Raw genomic sequence first — 26,216 nt, 5'->3', positions numbered from 1 at the left:
CTTGAAAGCTCTCTAAATCACCTATCCTGAGCCTCAGAAAAATAAACACCCACACACTTTTGTACTGAAGACTATTATTTGAAAGCAAAGCTTGGAATGTTCATCATGGAACACAGAGTCCTCTATATTCTTATTACCATGATTTCTGATACTTGTTATAATTAAATATACTAATGAAATAAGCAGATATGGAGCCCTAAAGTAAGGAAACTGCCAGTGTTCTGCTTCAAGCAGGACTCCTTTAGCTACATTTACCTGAGAGGGTACATCTTGGTGACTTCTTAGCATGAGTCACACTCTTCTTTGGTGAATTAAGGCTGTAGGACCAGTGTAATCATTGGGGTCTCATGTGCAGGAATTGCCTCACTTGAGGAAATTACTGTTTTCAAAGCATCACAAATCAAGCTAAAGGATTCAGTCTACAAGTGGAGGAAAATCTATGGTTAATTTCTGTACCTAAATCCAGCTCTTCCTTGTGGTCATGGAGATCCCCAAATGGCATCCTCCAAGATGGCAAAGCACTGGAATCCTGCCTGGTATCCCCTTTGAGAACCAACCAAATCCTCATAAGATGGCTCTCATCCTTCCTAGTTCTGTCAAAATTGCTAGAACTGGTGTATCTGGGGGGCACGTCATAAGCCCTGCCTCTCAGAGCATGTTGCTGCATGGTTCACCAATATTCCTTTAGTCCCCCTCCTCTGGGCAACCTCTTTCCTGTAAGAGTCCTTTGCCATTCTCAAGTCCACTCTCAAGGCTTTAAGGAACCAGGGCTGCAGCTACTGCATGACCAGCTGCCCTCATTCCCAGCTGAGAACCGAGGGTCCAGACATTCATTCAACAGTTGCTGACCCAAGATGAGTGTGGGATGAAGCCTATCTTGAAGGAGCTTCAAATCCAGTAGGAAAGACTGACAATTAGCAATGGATTAAAATTCAAGGCAGTGGCACTAAAGTCTCAAGAGACAGGCAAACGAGCTGACTGGAGAGCAAAGGGGAAGGAAAGACCATTCCTAGGCAGCATTTTTACAGGGAGTGTCCATCAAGCATCAGCATTGGAGCTTAGAAGCATGCCGTGAGGGGTAAGTAGAAATGAAAAATGTTCTTCAAGCTGAAGAGCAGAGACCCCAACGTTTGAAAGTGCATAGAGTCCTTGGAGAAATTTAAGACGAATTTGGTTGAAAGAAGAGGTAGGTTCATGGCTGTGGTTAGGAGGAGACTGATGGAAAGTGCAGAGTTCTGTCCAGGGAGTCCCCAGCACCAGGGGGTGCTGTCCACATAACTAGACCCCTCAGCTGAAAATCAAGGTTGCATGAGCCACAATTAAAAGTGGAACATTGTATTCCTCCAGTGGGGACAAAAAAGATGGAAACCCCAAGCGGTAGGATCCATAGCCAGGTTTTGAGCAGAGGAGGGATGCCTCACTTGTGTTTGGAAAGACAGCTGCGCATCAGGGAGCAGATGGAAGCAGGGCACTAGATCTGTGAGACAGCACCTGCCCATCCAGGTACGGGAGGCGAGAGCAGCTGACATTGGCTGCAGTAGCAACTGGAGAGGGGTGAGGGGATGGCCCAGGAAAGGAAAGTGAAACCAGCAAAGGGTGACATCAGGAGAGGAGGGGAGACTGAAACCAAACCAGTGCTGAAGTTTGGGGGCTGAAAGCCTAGGAGGAAAGTGGTGCCAGGAACCAGGATCTAGAGAAGAGAGAATAGCTCTGAAAGGCTGAGCTGTAGGAAGCTACTGGGTTCATTTGGGGGCTGCTGATTTGAGGTATAGACGGAGGTACAAGGGTCTGTCTTAAAACAGCCCTGGAGGATTCAGTTCTTATGGAACTTAGGGAAAACTAAGAAGAAGCCACATAGCTGAATCCCACCGCAGAGCATTTTGCAATGAACCTGAGGCTGTTTTACGTAAATTGCCAACATTTCTCAAATAAACTAAGGCCATGTCATCGAATCATTCCGTGCAGCTTTTTGTCATCTTTATGAGACATCTTTATGCCTCGGAGAGAAAGGCAAGACAGAATTGAGAGACAAGTGGTTGTGCACCTTGGAAGCTTCTGTCCCAAAAAGACAAATAGGCCATGCATGCAAATAAATACTTACTATCACAGGAATGAGGACTGAGGTTTTATTGTCCTAGCAGGCATCTTTATTGATAAAGCCAAGTTCATCAGGATGTACCCATTGTCACAAAGCTTATGAATGACAGGGATGAAATCAATAGCAAGATCCAACCATATTTAATGCTTACAGCTACAAAACCCTTACCCATACTATTTACTACTATTTCTTCTCTTACAGAGGAGCCATCTGGGTACAGAGAGATTAAGTAACTTGTTCAAGGTCACACAGCTAGGAAGTAATGAAACCTTAATTCTTTGAAGGAAGTTGAATGGGGCTGCAGAGATAATACTTCAAGAATCTGAGACCTTAAAGAACAAGTAAGAGTTAACCAATCCAGTTAAGCCAAGGAAGACAACATTCTAGGACAAGGAGATAGCATTAAAGGACCTGGGAGCACAGGAATAGAATTTTCTGGGAACAAAAAATAATCTGGCATGATGCAAATAGATAAAGTGAAGGGACACAAGCCTGAACACATTACCAGAGCTCACCCTGGGGGCATCATGAACCATGCCTTACAGTTTGGAATTGGGGCTGAAGGCAATAGGAAGTCACCAACGATTAAGAGAAGTCAGAGACTTGATATGTAGCTTGGTGGTACAGCATTTGCCTAGCATGTGCAAGGCCCTGGGTTCAATCCCCAGAATAATAATAATAATAATAATAATAGAAAAAGGGCAATAAAAACTAGAAGATAATTCTGGTACCAGGTAGAGGAAGAAGGCAGCTAAGATACCAGATTAAAATAACAATAATTCTTATTAGAGAAATCTGAATCAGGACTATGGTTCAGACTTTTCAAATAGCATAAATTCCTGAGCTGAGCATCACCATTGTGTGAGAAGCACTGAGCCTCTCAGTGATTTAATCTCAGGAAAGATTAAAAGTCTGCGGGGCGGGTGGACCAATGGTACAGAATAGAGGACACAGAAACCAATCCACAAAACTACAACTATCTTATATTTGATAAAGGGGCTAAAAGCATGCAATGGAGGAAGGATAGCATCTTCAACAAATGGTGCTGGGAAAACTGGAAATCCATATGCAACAAAATGAAACTGAATCCCTTTCTCTTGCCATGCACAAAAGTTAACTCAAAATGGATCAAGGAACTTGATATCAAATCAGAGACATGGCGTCTGATAGAAGAAAAAGTTGGCTACGATCTACATACTGTGGGGTCGGGCTCCAAATTCCTCAATAGGACACCCATAGCACAAGAGTTAATAACTAGAATCAACAAATGGGACTTACTCAAACTAAAAAGTTTTTTCTCAACAAAAGAAACAATAAGAGAGGTAAATAGGGAGCCTACATCCTGGGAACAAATCTTTACTTCTCACACCTCAGACAGAGCCCTAATATCCAGAATATACAAAGAACTAAAAAAATTAGACAATAAGATAACAAATAACCCAATCAACAAATGAGCCAGGGACCTGAACAGACATTTCTCAGAGGAGAACATACAATCAATCAACAAGTACATGAAAAAATGCTCACCATCTCTAGCAGTCAGAGAAATGCAAATCAAAACCACCCTAAGATACCATCTCACTCCAGTAAGATTGGCAGCCATTAGGAAGTCAAACAACAACAAGTGCTGGCGAGGATGTGGGGAAAAGGGTTCACTTGTACATTGCTGGTGGGACTGCAAATTGGTGCGGCCAATTTGGAAAGCAGTATGGAGATTTCTTGGAAAGCTGGGAATGGAACCACCATTTGACCCAGCTATTCCCCTTCTTGGTCTATTCCCTAAAGACCTAAAAAGAGCATACTACAGGGACACTGCTACATCCATATTCATAGCAGCACAATTCACAATAGCAAGACTGTGGAACCAACCTAGATGCCCTTCAATAGACGAATGGATAAAAAAATGTGGCATTTATACACAATGGAGTATTACTCTGCATTAAAAAATGACAAAATCATAGAATTTGCAGGGAAATGGATGGCATTAGAGCAGATTATGCTAAGTGAAGCTAGTCAACCCCTTAAAAACAAATGCCAAATGTCTTCTTTGATATAAGGAGAGTAACTAAGAACAGAGTAGGGATGAAGAGCATGAGAAGAAGATTAACATTAAACAGGGATGAGAGGTGGGAGGGAAAGGGAGAGAGAAGGGAAATTGCATGAAAATGGAAGGAGACCCTCAGGGGTATACAAAATTACATACAAGAGGAAGTGAGGGGAAAGGGAAAGAAAATATAAGGGGGAGAAATGAATTACAGTAGAGGGGGTAGAGAGAGAAGAGGGGAGGGGAGGGGGGAGGGGGGATAGTAGAGGATAGGAAAGGCAGCAGAATACAACAGACACTAGTATGGCAATATGTAAATCAATGGATGTGTAATTGATGTGATTCTGCAATCTGTATACGGGGTAAAGATGGGAGTTCATATCCCACTTGAATCAAAGTGTGAAATATGATATATCAAGAACTATGTAATGTTTTGAACAACCAACAATAAAAATTAATTTAAAAAAAAAGTCTGTGGGATGGGAGCCATAGCACCCCTCACCTGGGGGCTGGAAAGACAGCTCTGGGTTAAAAAAGATATGGATGCAGGGGACAAGGCAGAAGGTCCTACAAAAGGACACCTTTGAGAAGTCTGGTCATTGACCAAATAAGAAGGAGAAACTAGGTCCAGGAAACAGGTATATTGTGCAGTGGAAGGAGTGTCCCCTCTGAGCTGCAGGCCATGGCCACAGTGTCAGCACAGCAGCAGTGGAGGTACACAAGGTACTGATCACCAGTGACCAAGGGCAGGACCCTGAGCTCTGTGACCCTGGTCTCTGTGAGGCTGAGACCACGTTGGAGGCAGAACTCAGGTTTGCCTGGGGCTTGGGAGAGGAGACACACGGAGAACCATGCCCTCACCTGCCATGTCCTTGGACAGAACACTCGTACAGTTAGGAGTGCATCTCAGTTTTGTGACCATGGTGTCATCCTGGAGTGGCAGAGGCGGTGCCAGCACACTGAAGCTGGCGGCCCCTGTGCAGAGCCTCAGCAATCTGCGCCTGACTCGGGTGCCACCTGCTTACCTAATGTGTTTGTCTTAGGGCCAACTCTGTGACATGGAATCCACACAAGATGATGGGAGTCCCTCTGCAGTGCTCCGCCTTCCTGGTTAGAGAAGAGGTAGGTCTTCCCTGATTCTGTGTCCTAGCCCTTGGGTGGGGTTTGGCCGTCTTTGCCAAGAGGACTTTCTCTGGAAACATCAGGATCTTTAGGTCTTCCTTGCTGCGTGGCTCACACTCTCCAGAAAGCACCCCTCCAAACTGCTGTCGGGAGGGTGGGCAGCAGGTGTCAGGAGACCCAAACCTTCAGGCTAATCTCCATGCTTTCAGTGTAAGCCTCCTTTCCTCAGCCACACTTGGTGCCCCTAACCCAGAGACTCTCCATGCTACTCCCTTAGAAAATTAAATTTTCAGTTTTCTTCTAAAATATGAGAAGCAATTTTTTACCAAAAGAAAAAAAGAAAAATTATAGTTTTTACCATAAGGAAAAATATGCATGATATAGGATTAATGTATTATATATCTAATAATTCTATTTTATTGGATTGAATATTTAATGCCACAATCAGAATGTAGAGCATCTGCATATGTATATATGTATTAATCAGCAAAGGAGAGAATAAGCAAAGGCCATTTTTATTGAAGATTCTTCTGTGAATAAAGTCTAAGGTCACTGAGTAGATACTTACTGTGCCTCTGTGTCTCCCTCCTATGAGGGAGAAAGGAGGCAGAAGCCACAGCTCACTCCTATGCTTATTTTGTTGATAAGACCCATCAAATAAAGAATTTTTATCTTGTTAGAATCAATAAGGCAACCTCACATTGAAGGGACTTTTAAGTATTTATTTTTACTTTTAAGTATTTATTTATTTTTACTTACTTAAAATATTATATTATATTATATTACATTATATATACTTAAAGATATTTTGTTTTTCTATTATAAACTCAATTTATAATTATTTAAGAAAATTTGGGCAGGACAGAAAATATAGATGAATTTAGAGTTGGCCAAAATTCTGTCATTTGGAGATATTTACTGTCTTAAATTATTTTCTCCTACAATTTTCTAGGAATATATGTATCATATGTTTATATATGTATTTATAATAAATACATATCTTAAGTAACATTGCTATCATCTACATCATATTACGTTTTTCTTTTTTATACTTAATATCATATTATAAACATGATATTCCATAATGTGATTTTTCATGGCCTCAAAATATCCTATTTCATGAGACATAATGATATGATAAAATCTTTAAACATGTATTTTTGATCACATTCCTGATTATTTTCTTAAAGTAGATTCCTCAGAGTGGAATTGCTAGGACAAAGCATATTATTTCTATGGTTCTTAATACCTCCTCTTGGCAACTGCAAATTTCAGCAACGTGCCTTCTGTCTGCATCAAATAAATTAAAATTTTGACACAGGATTGAAGACTGACTGCCCTTCCAAAACAAGATGAATGCATTGAAAAAAACTTTTCAAACTGGTTTTTCATCAAGTAAATATCCAGTTTGATATATTCTCGTTGATTCTAGCTCATGCATATTCCATATTACCTGAACAGAAAAACAAGTTTTTGTTACTTATATTTCAGACAGATGTTTGACAGTGGCTCCTATAGATCTATAACCATAGAACCAAAGTGCAATGTCAGCCAACTGAAAACAGGCAGATTTGGAAGTGATTAGATGACTGCATGGGAAAGACCTGCTGATGGGTAATTTAATATTTGTTCTCCAGGAGAGACTCATGGCTTGGCATCTAACCCTCTTCCATTCAAAATATTCATTGATGGTTAGAGTAAAACACAGAAGTTTATTTTAGTTTCAGATGAGAAGAAGCTGGAAGAGAGAGGAGATATGTGTAGTGACAGAATCAGAATACAAGATAAGTTTTACGGACTAGTCCTGCAAGCCACACTTAAGAAAGGGAAGTTGCTCATGGGAATCATTGCAAAGCTCTGCCCTTAGGTCCAAGGATGGGGTGGTTATTTTGACTGGACATAGCAGGCTTGTCTCACACATAGCTAAATTGTTGGACTTGTGTAAAGATGTAGGACTTTAGGTTGTACTCTGCAGGATCAACCAGGAATAATAATAAAAACGAAATTATCCAAATAACTATGGCTTTTGTGTGTGTGTGATGCTGGGGATTTAACCCAGGGCCTTGTGTATACAAGGCAAGCACTCTACCAACTGAGCTCTATGCCCAGCCCTCAAATGACTATGAATGAGATAAAAGAAGTCAACTTTCAGCAGAGAGATGTGGTAGGGTCCCATGCCCTCTGATTAAAGCAGGGCTTGCAGTGCTTTGCTTAGCTCTGTGCCAAGTCTTATATGGGACCTCATCAAGCAAGAATTCCAACATAGAGGAACCATTGATAAACATGCAAAGGGAATGGCTCAAAGATTTAACCTAGGGAGAAGAAAAAGAAAACAAACGTAAAGGGCTTAGAAGAGGAGAGGCACTTTCACAGTTTAAAGGACTCTCAAGTGAAAGAGATTCATTTTGCTTTGTTTTCCCAAGGATTTGTGAAGGAGGGTGGGTTAATAACACTGGGTGGCACAAATTTGGTGGCAAAAATCAGAATACACAGTGGATTTTAAGTTTGACTTGGGGTTGATAAAAGCAATACTTTTTTTAAAGTAAGCTTTTTGATAGTAGGAATAAACTAATCATCAGGAGAGATGAATGAATACGGATTGGACAACCACATGTGAGTAACACAATAGGTAGGATTCCTTAACTGGATAGAAATAGATTAAATGAGCTCTAAACTCCCTTCCAAATCCAGGAGTTTATAATACTCTCATAAACAGTTTATTTTTTTTCCCTTGGGTCCAAGAAATAATAGCATCTTATAAGATGGCAATAATTTTTCTGTGGTTATAGAGATCTCTGCTTAAAAAAGATGGAGGTATTTTGAATTAGAGTTTAAAACAAGTTTGAATATTTCTGGAGTTATTGAAGCCTTTCACACAGTGTCTGGAAAAGAGATTTATGATGCAGAGTTTCCTAAATTTATTTGAGTTAGAGAACTCCATTTTGTATAGCAACTGTACAAAATGATGGTTGATAGCTTTTTCGTGGCCCAGAACCAGGTAGCTTGCTCACCAGAGACTTATGCATGGATATTGCCATCACCTTTCTTTGTTCTTTTGCATAGAGTGAGACTGGTGTGGCCCAGCATTTAGAGTTAAGCGCTTTGAGTCGTTTTTTTCTTGGATGGATCTTGGTCTGCTCTATCCATCTTGGGAGGAGCTGGTCTGATCCATCCACCCTTCCACACTCTCTGAGATGGTCCCCCTTAGTTTCAACGGCATCTATCTGTGAGTTTACATGGCCAGAGAAAGAACCATACAAAGTTTCTGTGAATGAATCAAAATGGAAGCACATATTGTAATTTTCACGTCTTATTTGTCTCCAAGTGAATTTTCTTTTGTGAATTCAATGTCTTTCTACTGATCCAATACAAATACATCATATTTAATTTTCCTTATTCACAAAGTAACTTGGTGGATTCCATGAATAGGAAGTACCAGGTAAAGTCCAGTTCTCTTTTCTACCACTGGGGCACTCTGTCTTTCAAAACCTGGTTGAACTTTTGGTTGCATTTCACAGTTTCCTAGTTAGGATATTTTTAAAAATGAGTTCCCATTTCTAACTTCAACTCAGTGATCACACTGTAGTCTTTTCTTCCCTTGTCATGAGTCACACGAGAAGCAAAATCCAAATGCCAAAGCTTTTATAAAATCACAATTACACGGTAGAAAACAAGAGTCACAGGCTTCCAGTAGTTCGTGACAAATTGAAACGTGGTGGGGTTTCCAGGGAGGAGACTGGCAATGCTATTTTAGTCAGAAAGCATGATTCATGCACTGTTCTTGGGAATGTTTGATCACTTTGTCACTCATTTCTGTGGCAGAGCCACGGTGCCCGGGCAAATTCATGGTCACGGACAATGAAATTTTCTTTGCAACTTCCACAAGCAAAGAACCCTGACCACTGAGATGGAACATGACGTGGGAAAGATTGGTTACTTAAATTCATCTCAGAACTGCAATGTCTTTGCTTTTTGAGATTTTGGCACATACAATAACAGCAATGAAACCTTATGGTTTTCAAAGACAATTTGAGCTATATGATAAAATCCTTGAACTAGATATAGATGGAAGTGCTATAAAGACCACACTAACGGTATTTTACAGAATCAGATAATTTACAAAAATATTCTAATTATAATGAATTATTCAGAACATCAGAATGTTTTCCCAAAGAATGAGCATTGTACTGACTGTTCTTCCTTCCTTCCTTCCTCCCTCCCTCCCTCCCTCCCTTCCTTCCTTCCTTCATTCCTTCCTTCCTTCCTTCCTTCCTTCCTTCCTTCCTTCCTTCCTTTCTATAAAAATGCCTTCTCTTAAAAGGAAGAGTAGAAATAGAAGTATATCCTTGTTAATTTTGGTAACGTTCAACCCTGAGCAATTTATCTCAGAGTTAACCTATGACAGAAGCCTGCCTGGACAATCCTGTTCAGAAGTTGGCCCCATCTTTTCTTAATCTCTCTCTTTCTTATTCTTACTGTTTTCCTTTCACAAGACCTACAACATCCCTTTTGTTTACTTTTCTCTTTAATAATTCCTACCACAGTGTAAAGCTAATGGATAATTAGTAGCGTTTCCTAAACCTCCTCTTTTTTTCTTTTAGGGATTGATGCAGAGTTGCAACCAGATGCATGCCTCCTACCTCTTCCAGCAAGATAAACACTACGACCTGTCCTATGACACTGGAGACAAGGCCTTGCAGTGTGGACGCCATGTTGACGTTTTTAAATTATGGCTAATGTGGAGAGCAAAGGTGAGTGGGTGCAGACCAGCTGAATGTCAACCAGAGGTTGGCGGGGGGACTTTATCTGTGCTAAGGAACTGATTATCAAACTGAAAATCACTCACTCAAGATAGAGTTTCTTTAATCCTATATCTACAATATTCTATATGGGCAAGAGTATAATCAAATCCATTGCTTGTTTCCTTTTCGGCCCAATTATTTTAATGCACACACTCATCTAGAAAACAAATCAATTTTGATGCACATGGCAGAACATCTTGATTTTTGAGAGATGTTTCTTCTTATTGTCATCATCATTTTTCTTGGATTTATTTTATCACCTACTCTTGGTTTGTACCCACTGGTAGATCATCTGGGTAGTTGAATGCATTCTGAAAGTATATGTTTGGAAAATAAAAAAGGGTTGTTCTACCAGGATAACTTGTTTTTGACATTTCAAAGCATAACCTCTAATGACAGGGCTCTTTTTAAAGCTCCAGAAGTACCTAACTACCTCCTTCTGTATGGGTTCTGTTTAGCTCAGAGTTCACCTGTAAGTGGTCTCTCCTCTCCCTATAAGATAAACTCTGTAACTAATGGTGTACAGAACTGGCTGGACCTCACTATTGCCTTCCAAGAGAATAGATTTATAGTAAATGAAAGCAGGCTGAAAAGGGCAAAGATTTCACTTTTAATTTTGACAAGATTCTCACCTTACAGGTCACAAATCAGTGATTTCCACCAGATTTCATTTATCTCCAGGCAATGGCCATAGCCGTCTATATAGTATAAACATTCAACTTCAAAAGGACTATTCCAGGAAAATCTGATGAAGGAAATGAGAAAGGGGAAAATGAAAGGAAGCTGGTATGCCCTGAGGTCCTGCATGCTTGCTAAAGAGACCACTGTATCTGGCTCTAAGCTTTGTCAATAGCCAGCATACAGAGGTAACAGATTTAGTCTCTTAGGAACCAGCTAATAATTTGGTCAGCAGGAGTGAGGTAAACAAACATAAAACCAGGGCCTGGCTCCCTGTGCAAAGTGTACGGGGATAGGAGCCATGTCCCCAGCAACGAATTCCATAGACTATAGTTCGTGGAAATTTTCCTAGTAAACATAGATGCTTTAAAGCAGTTCAGAGAGGAGTGGGATGGCTGACAAGAAAAGGAGGGGACTTGGAAGAGAAACAATGCAAAACACAAGTATTTAACAGAATCTTCTTTAAATCTCTTCTGGACAAAATAGGCAGTTTAAGTAGAGTGTCTTTTTTTTTTTTTTTTTTTTTTTTTTTTTTGTTGTTGTTGTTGTTGTTGTACCGGGGATTGAACCCAAGGGCACTTAACCTCTGAGCCACATCCTCAGCCCTTTTTACACTTAATTTTATTTAGAGACAGGGTCTTGCTGAGTGCCGTGGTGCTTGCCTGTAATCCCAGTGGCTTGGGAGGCTGAGGCAGGAGAATTGCAAGTTCAAAGCCAGCCTCAGCAAAAGCAAGGCACTATGCAACTCAGAGAGACCCTGTCTCTAAATAAAATACAAAACAGGCTGGGGATGTGGCTCAGTGGTCAAGTGCCCATGAATTCAAACCCTGGTATCCAAAAAAATTAAAAATTAAAAAAAAGCCAGGGTCTTGCTGAGTTGCTTAGGGCCTAAGATGCTGAGGCTGGCTTTGAACTCAGTCAAGCCGCTGGGATTACAGGTGTGCACTACCGCACCTGGCACAGTCTTTTTTAATACAGAAATAACTCGTAGATACCAGATATAACTAGACTGCATACCCTTCAGGCAAATTTCTATTATAGTATTTACCCCAGACAGATTTCCCCAAGTATTCCTAAATATCGGGCAGTCATATAGACTCACTTTTCTGTGATGCCTGATACAGGTAATGTAATGGGTTCCAGTCCCTTGCACTGGGCAGGGACTTCTTTCCCCTTTTGAAAGTTGAGAACCTGATGAGGATGTGTAACTGGTCTCTTCTACCCAACTCGAGGCTCATTCTGTTGTACATAATGCTTTCCTCTGGGGAAAAAAATCAAGGGTATAGATTGTTGGTGTATTCTCAATCGGCTTCAAAATGAGCAGATTTTTATTTCAGTGAAAGAACAGCAGAGTGATGATTGTACATGTCAGGGAGCAAGCTGAGGAAAACTTGGTCTCTAAGCAGTGAGCAAGATCCTTCTTATTTTGAGCATCATCCTTTTTCTCTGTTTTTCCTGTGGTGTTTGTATTAAGATGATCATTAGCTATATTTACACAAAATTGTTCTTCTCACGGTTCATCAGTTCCTGCTGCTCCTTTTCCATCTGAAGCCTCCTCTCCAGCATGGGGCAGCTGGTTGTTTCTCAGAGAAATAACTTGGAGGACATCAGATGTGTATCAAACAGTAGGAGGAGGTGAGGCCCGAAATGAAGGCAGGGGAGTCAGTTTTTAAAGTGCAGAAATGAAGGCCCCCAGAGAGGGGGCAAAAAAAGAAAAATCACAGAAGCTGCTTTTCGTATGAGTACAGATGCTTTTAATTGCTTATGCAGAACTTCAAATATCTAGACATCTAAATGGCAAAAACTTGCATTTGATTTTCAACCTAAAAGATGCATTTTTTTTTTTTACAAAATGAGGTGATGAAAATTATGAAAGTAATAGGCTCAATCCTACACCCTAAACCAGAAGTCAGGATAATTATCCCATCAAAAGCTCCCTTACTCATGCCATCCTTGGGAGGAGCAGTCTTCTCCCTGGAAGAAAACCCATGGAAGAGTTGGCTCTGAGGGTCTAGTTTGTATTCCCACAGGAATGAGGAAATAATCTGGAAAAGAATACAGAGAAGGAGAAAGAGTAGAGCATTAAGTCAGTATTAAGTCCTCTGTTATTAGATGTGCCTGAAGACTATGATGCTCAAATTAATCTACATCTTCTCTTTAATGAGATAAACTGCATGAAAAATAGTAACCTAAGTTAAAAAAAACTACTCTTCTTCAAACTAATCTGTTCATGATCAAGAAAGCTAAGTGCACTGATGACAGCCTTCAAATTAAGTTCAAGATAAGTTCATTAGTAAATTTATGCAAAAAAAAAATGAGCCTCCTGATGTGGAATGTCAAGGAAGTGTTCACCATGATAAAAATCCACGTAAACCTCTTCTATTGAGTAGGGTTTTTATTTCATCTGCATTTTATTACAGAATCCTAGGCCTTATGATTATTTTCCTCAGTGGTTAACACTTGGTGGCAGGCATAAATAAATACATACATAAATAAATAAACCTACCGAAAAATTTACCCACCATTTTTTTTAACGTATGCAAGGATGACTTAATATGTAACTGCAGAGGGCAGTTTGTATGTGATTATGCAAATTGGCAGGTTTCCTTATGGTTTCTCATGATCAGACTCTCTAATTGAAAATGTGTATAACAAAGGGACTGGAAAATGGCTGAGGGAAAATTATTTAAAGGGAGATTATTTGTCTGGCATTCTTTGCCAAGTAACTGAAATTTCTCTTTATCTCTAATAAAATATTAATTAATTTTAATAAGTAGCTATTGAGTATCTGATTTTATGCCTGGGGCTGTGTGGGATGAGATAAGGAGGTTATTATTTTCCAGGCAGGATCAGATTAGTGCAGAGATATCTTCATACAAAACACAATACAACTGGTCATAAAAGAAACACAAATAAAGGATTTAAAGAATGGAGAGCTCCTTCCTAGTTTAAGAACCAAGAAAGCTATATCAAGAGACAACCTCTGAGTTAGGATTTGAACAGAATAGATAGAATAAATAGGATTTCAAGCAAAAGAGCTGAGAGAATACTCCAAGAAGGGCAAATATGGACTTCAAGTGCATATTCTGAGAGTAGTAGAGAGTCCAAATTGACTGAAGAGTGTTTAGGGAGCTAGGACGAAAAGCAAAGGGGCCTGAACGAGGGTGGCAGCAGCAAAATGGAAATGGCCACAAGAGATTCTGTAGCTATTTCAAAAGTGTCATTTAATGACATACGTCTTTAGGAGAAATCGGACCTTGGTACTTAGGTCACTCTTTCTGTAAGTTCCTACAGAGTCAGAGTTCATTCCAAGTGGACCCAAGCTGTCAGGCTAAGCTAAACCAATCTAATTTCATTAGTACCCACAGGCCTATGGAGCTCATGGTACAGGTGCTGACCTGAGTATTTGGGTATCAGTCCAAGCCCTTCTTAGAGGTCATCAGAACAGACAGATATCTTTAGCCAATCAGCTTGGGAGAGCAATCTTCAAAGATTACTGAAACCATTAGATTCCTTCAGTGAAGTTTGTTCTTAAACATGCTTTGGATTTTGCAACCCAGGGCTACGCTGGGTCCCCATTTTAGGAAACCACATGTGAACAGGAAAGTCAGTCCATCTTATCTCCATTACAATTACTCCCTGGAGTTTCCATGTTGGCTTAATTCCTGATAGGCCAGTTCTAAATGCTCCCAGGATGAGCACTAGCTGTTTTTCTAAGCTTTCTATTAGCATTTAGGAACTGCTGAAGGAGATCAGAGGAGAAGCATTTTGAAAAGTAATTCCCTCCTGTGTCCTGACATCAAACCACCCCTATCCTAGGTGCTCATGTTGTCTTACATAAGTCCAGATCCAAGGCTTCCAGAGCTGAAAACGAAAAGACCTCCGTATCAATCACTATTCGCCCACCACAGACATGCAAGTCATTTATCTACCAACAAAGGAGCTCTCTAAGGAGCTTGGCAGAATGACAGGCTCACAAAGCATCTGCATGCACCCTAAGATTCATTCATTCATTTGTTCAACTTACATTCAGTGAGTGCCTACCCCATTTGTTCTATAATGAGGATACATTAGTGATCAAATATGGGACCTGGGAATAGAAAATTTACATGGTGGTGGTGGGGCCTCAGCAGGCATCCTGGTGGCGGGTGGCGGGGGCAGGGGGTTCTCTGATGATGCTTCTTATCTGCAGGAAGGAACCAGCCCAGCCCTTCTGTTATTAATGGCTTCCATGATTACTTCTATGAACTGCAAGGCAAATTTTCCCCTCGAGTAATCAAAATAATTGCCTGGGAAATGGAGGCTTAGGAAGAAAAGGAGTCAGCTGTGGAGAACACTAATGAAAGGGAACAAAAACACCTGATGGGGACAGCATTAAAGGGGAAATAATTGAAAAAAAAAAAAAAGCCTCTAGAAATAGTTTTGTGTAAAGAAAGTTACCAGAACAGCACTGAGAATCCCATCAGTTTCCAGAGGGCTCACTTCTGTCCCACATCTCTGCTTAAAAGCTGTCCTGACATCCTCAGCCTGCCTAATGGGCTTTGTTCTTGTCATCCTTAGGGGACTACTGGATTTGAAGCACACATTGATAAGTGTTTGGAGCTGGCAGAGTATTTATACAATATCATAAAAAACCGAGAAGGATATGAAATGGTGTTTGATGGAAAGGTATGTATTAGAGTTCCACAATCCCCCAAAGTTTGGTGGATTCCAATCCTTATCACTAATATTTTCTGATATACATAACGTGCTGTCCAGCTAAGTGGGATCATTACAAAGGGGAAGTAGGGGATGACAGGGTAGCTCTTCTGGGCTGGTATAAAGATCAGACTCACAAATAACCTGATGTAATGTGAAAGTGAGGCACTCCAAAGACCACTACTGATTTAAAAGTAGGAATTGTACTCTGAAGCTGACAGGTAAGCAGATTTGAAATGCCTGTGGATTTTTTTTTTTTTTTTTGAGAGAGAGAACTTTTTAATATTTTTTAGTTTTCGGTGGACACAACATCTTTATTTTATTTTTATGTGGTGCTGAGGATCGAACCCAGAGCCCCGTGCTTGCCAGGCGAGCGCACTACCAATTGAGCCACATCCCCAGCCCGCCTGTGGAATTTTCAAAATGGCCAGTTTGGGCCACGTATGAATTTTACTCTCCTCTTTGTAGCCTCAGCACACAAATGTCTGCTTCTGGTATATACCTCCCAGTTTGCGTACTCTGGAAGACAATGAAGAGAGAATGAGTCGCCTCTCAAAGGTAAGTGCTGAGTTGCTTTGATATGTATGCACATTGGCCCTGTCATATGCCCTTATGACATATGTGTGTCTTTATGAGAAATCCAACCTTAATGCAAGGATCTCCCCCCATTCTGTGGCTCCCAGAGAGCCAATATATCTAGACTTTTCACAAATCTGTTTCTTGTTTTTTAAGAGAGTTTCAGATGTCCTAAAATAAGCGATTAGGTGATAATATTTACTGGCATTCAGAAAGCAGCAGGAACCTTTGTTGATGTTCATTGATTTTTCCAAACAAAACCGGTACTCAGTTATGAGCACAAAAGAGACTTCAGGTGCCAGAATCTTTAAAAATCTGAGCTGCTGCTGACCCTCTGGAGATGCCAAGGTTAAGCCTGTCCCAGAAAATAACAATAATCAGAAATAAAATAACAGCCACTATTTAGTGCATGTATTAGTCCCAGGCAAACCTGATTTGGGCATTAAGTCACTTAAAGTCTCATAGCAGACTGGTGTGGGTTGATATGGGGAAGTACTGCTGTCACCCATTTTACTGATGGAGAAACTGAAGAACAGAAAGAAAAAGCAAGTTTCCCCAAATCATAAAGACAGTCTGACTCTAGAGCCTGAAGCTTGAATTTCAGATTCTACTCTGGTCAGTAAGCTGCCTTTTATCTTTAATTATTTTTCATACCTTTCCCCAGCATTTACACATTGGGCAAACATGGTTTACGATGCTCATCTGGGGAGACGAATGCAGGACCCATCTCCCGTGGCTCTGTAAAAATAGGAACTAGAGATGATCATATGCATTTGCATCTCTGAGCATCTGTTAGTTTTGGGGTTTCTTCATTTACCATAGAAGAAGGAACCTCCTCCAGTCACTTCCAGGAGCTAGACAGGCCTGCTCCCCGACTTCTAAGGAGCTGCACCAACTCATTGACCTTTCAGAACACTTTGTTTAGAAATCTAAAGAAAGATGTAAAGAATGGAATTTTTTATAATCCTAAAGGCCTCTGAAAAGCTTAAAACATCTGTCCTTAAGGGACCTAGAATCAAACTCCTCATGGGGAAGAAATTTACATGCTGCTGAGGTCCTTCAGCGTTCAGAGTAGGGGTTTCTAACCCGAGTGTTAGAATCATCCAGAAGCTTTACATCCAGGATGACCAGATCTTACCCTGGGAATTTAACCCAATTACTCTTGGATGGTGCTGGGAGTGGTTCTAGAAGTTCTCCAGTTGATTCCGTGTGCAGCCAGGCTGAGAATCACTGACCTAAGGAACATGGAAGTAAGCACGTAGAGCCTGGATCCCTGGGACATGTATCTAGGTGGCAGAGGCTGCAGTGTATTGAATTGACTCATCCCAAGAAATCAAGCCCAAGAGGCGGGAGGCAGGGAGTAGGGAGGTCACATTAGACTAGACAATAGCCACAGGTTAAAACTCACCAACAAAAGCAACTGGGGTTGACAGTCATGTGAGAGAAAAGCCTAGAGTTTTATGGTGTTGCTTCTCCATATTGTAAAGTATCTTAATAATGACTAATTTTCTTTAACAAGCTCGTTAGTTAGAAGTTAGTTAAAAACTTAGACTTTTCCGTTCTTGTTGCCCTTTGTTTCTTTAATAAACCCACTAACCACATAGAGATTCCACAGAGGGTTTCAGCTGATGTCATTTGTTCATTCAGTTCATTAGCACTGGGCTGAGGGAGGGGCAAGATAGGAATACAGACCCCAAAGTTCTTTTTCTTCATTTTCTGAGAAAAAAAGTCCAATTAGTGAGGCTTCTGCCTTTAAATACAACCCTTCAAATGACTCTCGGACTTGAGCTTATCATGTAATCTGTGATAGGAATGGAAATTACTTCCCGAAGACGGTGATTACAATCTGTATTAGTAGACCGTGTTTATACTATTAATCATTCAAATCTGAAAGTCTCTGAGGATGGCAAAATGAATTCTGATTTTTCTCTCAGCTGTGACTCAATTTTCATGACGATAATATAGAGAATTCCGATTTGGAAATGAAAATAGAATCACATGAAATATGGAGGTTAGCTTTTGTCCATCTTTTTGGATAATGTTTCTGAGTTTCAGAAAACTTCCTTAATAAGTATAAAACCCTTAAATTATAATGTACAGGAACCAGTCAAATCTCACCCACTTAGGAGAGAGCTGAGGTGAAACAATCCATAATGTCTAGTATAATAGTAATACCCACATGTGCATCTATTTGCATTTAAATTTAATTTAGTTAAAATTAAATTCAAGTAGAAGTTTGGCTCTTCAGACATACTGGCCACAAGTGCCCAACTGTGGCTTATGGCTGTCATAGATAGAGAAGACAAGAAACATTCTCTTATTTCTTCTAGAGCTGTCATAGATCCCAAATGGGAGGAAACATGGAGTCTTCTGTATAGCATGTGGGAAACAAGAGAACAAAGTTCAATTCCAGGCAACACAAGGCCAAGTACAGAAGTACTCTTTGTGTCTAAATGCCTGATATGAGGCTTCAGCATGAAAAACACTCAAAAGTCATTTGCTGAGTAAAGCCCCATGGTACGCTTTTTGGATTACGATAGACTGGGGGGTGTATAAACAACAGAAATTTACTTCTCACAGTTATGGAAGCTGGGAAGTCCCAGATCAAGATGCTGGTGGATTCTGTACGAGCTGAAGGCCCACTTTCTGGTTCATAGACACCCCTTTTCTGATTTGTGTCCTCACATGGCAGAAAGTGGGCAGAGGAGCTCTCTGGGGTCACATTTATAAGGTATTTCCCATTCATGAAGGCAGAGGCTTCCAAAGACCCCACCTCCTAATCCCATCACTTTGGAGGTTAAGATTTCAACATATGAATTTGAGGGGACACGTTCAGACTACAGCAAGCACCTTTTGCACATTCCATAATAAAGAAGGGGAACAGCATTTAGGAAACCTAATAGTGGACCATAGGCCTTTTCCCAGAATGCACAGACTTGGGGACAGATAGCTAGATGACAAGTGGTTCTTACTATCACAGATTGTCACATCCTCATGAGGAGGTGAAGATGAGCATGGTCAGGGTGTTTCCTGCTGCCCAGGAGGGTGCGGGTGGCGTATACCCAAGCAGAGTAGATCAAGAATGATTGGGGCCCTACAGGACGAGTTCCCAAACACACACCTTAGACACAGGGAAGGAGCATCAAGTAGACTCCAGGCAAATGTTCATTTAAAAAGAATGAAAAATCTGGTCTATTTTTTTTAAATATCTTTATTTATTTATTTTTCATGTGGTGCTGAGGATCAAACCCAGTGCATGCAAGGCAAGTGCTCAACCACTGAGCTACAACCCAAAAGTTGGTCTATTTTTAATTTTCCTTTTTGAGATACCAGGGATGGAACTCAGGGCCTCAAGTAGGCTAAGGAAGTCTTTACCACTGAACTACACTTTCAAATTCTGGTTCTTCTATTCTTTGTTTTGTTTTGTTGTTGATGATACTAGGGATTGAATCCAGTACTTTGCAATGCTAGGCAAATGTTTTACCACTAAGTCATACTCCCAAGCCCCCGCCCCCCACCCCCGCCTTTTTTTGTTTAACTGTGAATTGAACCCAGGATCACTTTATCACTGAACGACATCCCCAATCTTTTTTTTTTTTTTTTTTTTTTTTTTTTTTTTAATTTTGAGACAAGGTCTCTCTAAATTGCTTAGGGCCTTGCAGAACTGCTGAGGCTGGTCTTGATTTGCAATATCCTATCTAAGCCTCCAGAGTCTCTGGGATTACAGGCATGTGCCACTAGGCCCAGCCCCTTATTATTTTAATTGTAATTTTTCTTGATCTTTATGTGCATCTCTTCTTTTAGCTTTTATAGTTCTAAACTAATTGTCAGCTTTTAAAAACCAACTACGGATCTAATAATAAATTGTTATGGATGTAATCTGGCCTCATATTTAAGATAACTCAATGTAAGTGTAATGGGAGATCTAATTGATGAGATTTTAACATTTCAGAACATAACAATTTTGCTTTCTCATTTTTCATAAATTTCTTAGGTTTCTAAGATTTAAAAACCAAAGGGCCTTCTAACACATAGTGAAAAATATATTTAATAGCTTGAAATAGCTTCTATTTCATAGTGAAGATGCCCCCTCTTAGGAAAAATCGTTCCCTGCCTACTGTTTGCTAAAAGATTGAAAAAGTTAATGGCACAATGGAGACAAAAGCACCCTATATCTCTTTTTAAAGCCCCCCAAATCTTATAGATTAGGTCTTTAGTGAATTCTTCAAACTATAGCCCCTTGTCTTTCCCAATTCACTTTCTTTTTTCAGAAAATAAAGAATCTGACTTTCAAAATGAGAAATAAAAGAAAAATCTCTATCAGAACCATAGGACTCTAATTTTCCTTTTTAACTTGCAATTCGTAAATATGCAATGAGGTAGATATTCCATGTTCCAACTAATTTGAGTTCATCAGTATTTTCTGGAAACAACCAAAATGAGTTCATCAGTATTTTCTGGAAACAACCAAAAAAACAAGTTACGTCTTTTTTAAAAAAAAACATAAAAAGTTATGCTTTCAAATAGCTGTGATTCCTGCCAACTCAGCTTGCTTCAGGAATTGAGGGGATTCAATTTCACTTTATGTCAAAATCTGTTGCATTAATCTTTTGACCTTTGATTTACATTCATCTGAGAGGTTAAAGATTATTGTCCTTAGTAACCACTGCTATTCTTATATGTTTTTGCTTGGGTTGCCCATGAAAATGAATTGAGACTTGTACAAATAAAACTGAGAGATGGTTATGTGACCTTTTCCCCTTGAATTTCTGTAGCCTTGTGGATTTGGAATTCCTTTTCTAATTTAAGATTTTTCTTCCCAGGAACACAGTGACTTGTGATGCCCCCAGCACAAAGTGACAAATTTCATGTCCTTATGCTAGAATATTCTAGTAGGTCTACTTTCAGAACTTAATTCCAGACTTAAGATATTTAAATTTTTTAAAAAATATTTATTCCTTGGGATGAGCCCAGTGCTCTGTGTACATCCTTAACCCTTTAGGTGAAAGGATTCATCCAACAGAAGATTTCTTCTTTATATCATCCCCATGGAACAAGGAAGAGGCAGGAAGGGATGTAAGAACTCTTTAATCTAGAGTCAGAAAATATTCGTGCTGGAATCATTATCCACATTTATTTTTAGATGAGGAAACTGTTTTCAGAATGTGGTGTGAAGATGAGGGTGAATTCTGCCTGTCTCCCTTGTCTTTCTTTGGTAACCAATGCATAGTTGAACCTCATGGGAACCTTGTTGGCTTTGTTCATTGAGTACATTGAAGATGAAAAGCATTGTTGTGAAGTGATGATTACTAATAAGTTGACTCTCAAGGGCATTCCATTTGAATCTATCTTTTATTGAAAGTGAAGCCCAGTGTGATGATATAAGATATGGTTACCATTTTCAGCTAAGTTTCTAATCATGTATATCTCAAATAAGACTAAGCCTTCTTTGACTTCTACCATTCCTGGTTATATATTTGCAGCAATGAACTTAAAAGATCAGACATTATATTTACAAATCCTAACAGTAAATATATGTGGACAGATCATACATCCAATTGGAATCACCTTAAATGTATGTGTCTTCCTAGATCGTTGTTGCTATTATTGCTACTCTTTATAGTCAATTAAAACTGAGAAAGCCCTCAACATGTACCCAGCATTGTACTAAAAAGCACTGCCCTCCAGGAGTTTACAGATGAGGTAGAGAGGAAAAATGTATTTGCTCATCAGTAGCAGGTCAATAGAAAATTAGCATGCAGTTGGAATCTCTGGGTAGGAATCATGTAATTACAACCTAGAAGAAAGATACTAATGGACTAGAGAAGATAGGAAAGGCTTTATAACTGTTGTAGGATCATGGCAGAGTCCTGCAGCCTATGTAGGATGTGACTTGAAAGAGAAAGTGATTCTAAGCAAAGTGAATAAGCGTGACATAGTTAGATGAATGACAGTATGGAAAGATGAAAATATGGGTGGTACATCAAGGGATATTTGTAAAAATTAGTCTTGTCAGACTTGAAGATTCATTTTGGTGAGCAGAGGAAGATGATCATCCCTCAGAGCTGGATGACAAAGGTCTTTGTGCCAAGCTAAAGAGCATAATTTCATTTTATAACCCACAGAGAACTAAGGCTGTTAGGAGCAGCCTGGCAAAAATCCTGTAAAATCTTGGCCTGGGATATGCTCCTGTCTTAAAGTCCTTATGGGTTCAGTTTTCTACCCCAGCCAGTTCTTCATGCTATTAATGGCTACCTTTCAAAGTATCTTACAAATGGAGGCAATGCCAAAAGAAAGTAAAAAGAAACTAGAAAAGTTTAAGGTCTCAAGAAAGTTGCCAAAAGTCTGTTATTTTCATACATCACTAGATACTGAGGCTTACCTCTTGGTAATAATTCTCTGAATTATGTTTTATTTCCAATGATTTTATATTTTCTGGCTGGGGAGTGGCTCAGGGAACCTCCTCTACATTGCTGAACCACTCAACCTTGGGATCCAAACCAGATCCTTCACATTCTCCCAACACACTAACTAGAAAGTCAAAACTAAGGTAGCAAGTGCCTGAGAACCTACTATTATTATTCCTATTGGCTTCAGGATCTTGTGTGGATTAAACTGTTAAGGTGCTCTGATCCCATGAAAACTTGGAGGCAATTCCTTCAAGAGAGAACGAATATGTTCTGCTGAGTTAAAGAATAAAAATGCTTCTTGCTAGTGAGTTCCTTGGCAAAAGGATTGTCCCCAGAGGAAAGAACCACCATGCTGATATGGTCTCTCCCACAGGTGGCTCCAGTGATCAAAGCCAGAATGATGGAGTATGGGACCACTATGGTCAGCTACCAACCCTTAGGAGACAAAGTCAATTTCTTCCGCATGGTCATCTCAAATCCTGCAGCAACTCACCAAGACATTGACTTCCTGATTGAAGAAATTGAACGCCTTGGGCAAGATTTATAATAACTTAACTCACTAAGCTGTTTCAATTCTCTAAGTAGACAATTAAGTTGTCACAAACGGTGTAAATGTATTTGTAGTTTGTTCCAAAGTAAATCTATTTCTATATTGTGGTGTCAGAGTAGAGTACAGTTTAAAAATTGCTCCTTTTAAAAACCCTTTCTTAAGTTCAGTATACCTCTCTAATAATTAGTGACAAACGGCTGTGTTCTAATCAATAAGGAAAAGCTTAAAATTGTTATAAATACTTCCCTTACTTTTAATATAGTGTGCAAATCAAACTTTATTTTCATGTCAGAGTAGTAGGATTGAATAGTGCCAAATTGCCCCTGAATCCTAAAAGGTTCTTTGGGGGTGCAGTAAAAAGGATAAAGTAAATATAAACTGTATGTTGACAATAAAAACTCTTGCCTTTTTCATAGTATTAGAGAAAAATTTCTAATTTACCTATAGCAACATTTCAAATGTATTTAAATACATATAATTTTACAAAAGGAAAATATATATATTAAAAAGAAATCCTATTTTGTAACATATAGATTTTTATTTTATATGGGTTATACAAACTGCAGGGGCAGATATGAAACCTAAGCCAGATTTTTTTTCTCTCTCTTTCTTTTAATGAAGGCACAATAAAACACTTAGCAAGGTTATTTTAACACATAGGCCCACAAAATTCTTAAAGGGTATAAGACCTTCTTTCAGAACATATTATGGCTTATCACATCTCTAAAGTTAGTATTTCAAAGCCAACAAAAAAGAATATTGCAAGTTTATAAAGCTGATTGATCAGATCAGCAATTAAGATTCTATTCCCATTTAAATTTCTCACCCAGTTTTCCCTTAGTGGACCCACCCTGTAAGCATGACAAGTCAAGCTTTATCTGAGATTAAATTAGGGTAGGCATCTCTATTATCTAGTTGGACCTATTGTGGACAGAAGGTTGGTGCTGATTCTTGAGGCATCTTCCCAAACAGTATTCTTTTATGAGGTCATTTGGATTAATTAGAAAAAATAAAAATAAAACCTAATCAGCCTGAGCAAAAGGGAATGAAACACTTTTCCAGAATGTGGTGAGCCCATAATGTTAAATTCAGCCTTGGGAGAAGACAGCCCTGTGGGACAACAATGACATCATCCTGGATGCCATATTGCTACCATCCCTGGAAGGAGTCATTTACCTCCTGGGTAATTACTTATCCCCATCCCCTACCCATTCCTGTATACAAACATTTCTCCTGCTAGACTCTCTCTCACTTAGATCCTAAATAATGAACCAATGAGTGGTTCTTTTTCTTTCACGAAATAAGCTCTTCATCTTAGATTTTGAGATATATGAAGACCTTTTTATCATATGTCCCCATCAAAAGCCAAAGTAACCAGAATATGCAGAAAGTATTAAAATTTGAACAATATTTCTTAAAAAAGATCTATCTTCCTCTGCAAACCTGATAGACTAGCAAAGCTCCCATAGATATTTATGGGGCCACAGAATGTCTGCTTCCAAGAGCTAGTAGGAGAATTGCAGCCTCAGCTATCCAGAGTGCAGATATAAATCTAGCCACATTCTTCCTTTCTATATGGACTGGGAGGTTCAATAGTCAGAAAGGCTATTACTGGTACAGAAGAAAGAGGGCTCTGTCCTTTCACACATAGAAATACCCCATAATATAACCAGGATGTAGCCATCTAAAATTTTCATGAGTTTTCCTCTACCTTATTTCTCCTAGGTGGTATATAACATTCAGACTTAATATAGCTTTGGGCTTTTCTGTCTAGAAAGCAAATGGATTCCCTATAGCAACTAGGAAAAAAAAATAACTTTATCTACATTGTAGACTTTCTCTAATGGGCAAGCATCCCTCTCCTTTCTAGAATTGACTCCTGAGAATAAGCATACCATTGCCCATCCATCTTGAGCCTCAAGCCCAAAGGTCTCATTTCAGAGGCAGAGACTCTAATTTATCAAACCCGCTGTTTTACTTGGAGAAGATGACGGGGTTCTGTACCCTGTTGGACCAATCTCTCTCTCCCCAGGATGCTTAGCACCCGGAGGACAGATCCTACAGCAGAACCTGTTAGTAGCTTGATGGCATGGTGGAATTTAAAAGGAGAATTTGTACCTGTGTATGAAATTCCAGCCAAATAATTTTTACCAATAGGGTTTCTTCCCTCTCCCACCTCTGCCCTTTCTAGGTCTTTCTAGGTTTTTCCTTAGATTTGCTGGGAAACTTGCCCAGGCCTGTCCAGGGAAATCCTTACCACCCATAGCCCAGGAAAGGAGGCAAATTAAAGCCTAATGACTCCCAGTAATTTAATAAGTACTTCCTCCTTCCTCACAAGATGGAAGGAGGAAGGGAAGAAGGAAGGAACCCGGGGGGGGGGGGGGGGGGGGGGAGAAGGAAGAGAGAGTGTTTTGAACATTAGCCCAAATTCCCAGTGCCGGAAATCTTTATGTGGGACCATTCTTTAAAAATCTTAGAAATGTTTGGTTTTAGCTTTAATCATAATTGACATGGCCATTTTTATTTATACAGCAATATTGTGTTAATTATTTAAAATACTTGAAAAAAAGTACAGTATGTCTTTATCTGAGACCTACAAATGGTATGGACTTCACGTACTGTCACAGGATGGAAGGCAAGAAAAGGAAATTGAGTGTGTGTGACTGTGTTGCCTTTATTACATTGATAGTACTGTCTTGTCACCTCAGATTGGGGTTGTGCACTTTATATCTGAACTGTACAGTGTCGCAAATCAACATGTGTTGCTGTAAAAGCTTGTACAATATATTATTGGTATGTTTTCTTCTGTGTGGTAGCTGTATTGAACTTTGATATTATGAGAACTGCACTTGCTTGTGTTCCTGTTCTTTCTCTCTCCTCTCTCATCCTCCCCTGCCAAAATAAAATGTACGCCCTCCACATCAGCTCTACTAGAGAACTTGCCCTCAGCTAAGTCCCCTCCTGAGAAATCTCCTTTGAGAACTGTGTGATTTCAGAAAATGCAAGGTGAACACTACTTGTCTCTAGGAGTAAAAGAAACCAATTATGGAGTGTCACAAATAGCCAACATTGCAGGTGTTGACTGCTGGGCCTTGGAGTAGGTGCTACTCCTCAGAATATGGACCAAGAAAGCACAGGTGTAAATATAGTAGCAGGACAAAGAATGGAGGAACCTCAAACTGGGAATCATCTTGCACGTGCTCTTCTGTTTTAAGTGCTAAATGCAAACTGTGTATCT

At 39.7% G+C, this 26,216-nt stretch overlaps 1 protein-coding gene across 1 annotated transcript in view; it reads left to right on the top strand.

The window, feature by feature from the left end:
- Gad2 (glutamate decarboxylase 2) overlaps positions 1-22,975 on the top strand; it is a 72,307-nt gene extending 49,332 nt beyond the window's left edge. Inside the window, exons 12-16 of the mRNA XM_076831616.1 lie at positions 5,186-5,264; positions 9,866-10,015; positions 15,305-15,412; positions 15,911-16,000; positions 22,802-22,975. Of these exons, the coding sequence (XP_076687731.1) occupies positions 5,186-5,264; positions 9,866-10,015; positions 15,305-15,412; positions 15,911-16,000; positions 22,802-22,975 (601 nt within the window). The remainder of the gene's footprint in view (positions 1-5,185; positions 5,265-9,865; positions 10,016-15,304; positions 15,413-15,910; positions 16,001-22,801) is intronic.
- Positions 22,976-26,216: the final 3,241 nt, after the last annotated feature.

The sequence above is a fragment of the Callospermophilus lateralis genome, chromosome 13, assembly GCF_048772815.1.
Source record: "Callospermophilus lateralis isolate mCalLat2 chromosome 13, mCalLat2.hap1, whole genome shotgun sequence".
NCBI classification, from domain to species: domain Eukaryota; kingdom Metazoa; phylum Chordata; class Mammalia; order Rodentia; family Sciuridae; genus Callospermophilus; species Callospermophilus lateralis.
The sequence above is the reverse complement of the archived record's forward strand: the minus strand, read 5'-3'. Positions and strand labels throughout refer to the sequence as shown.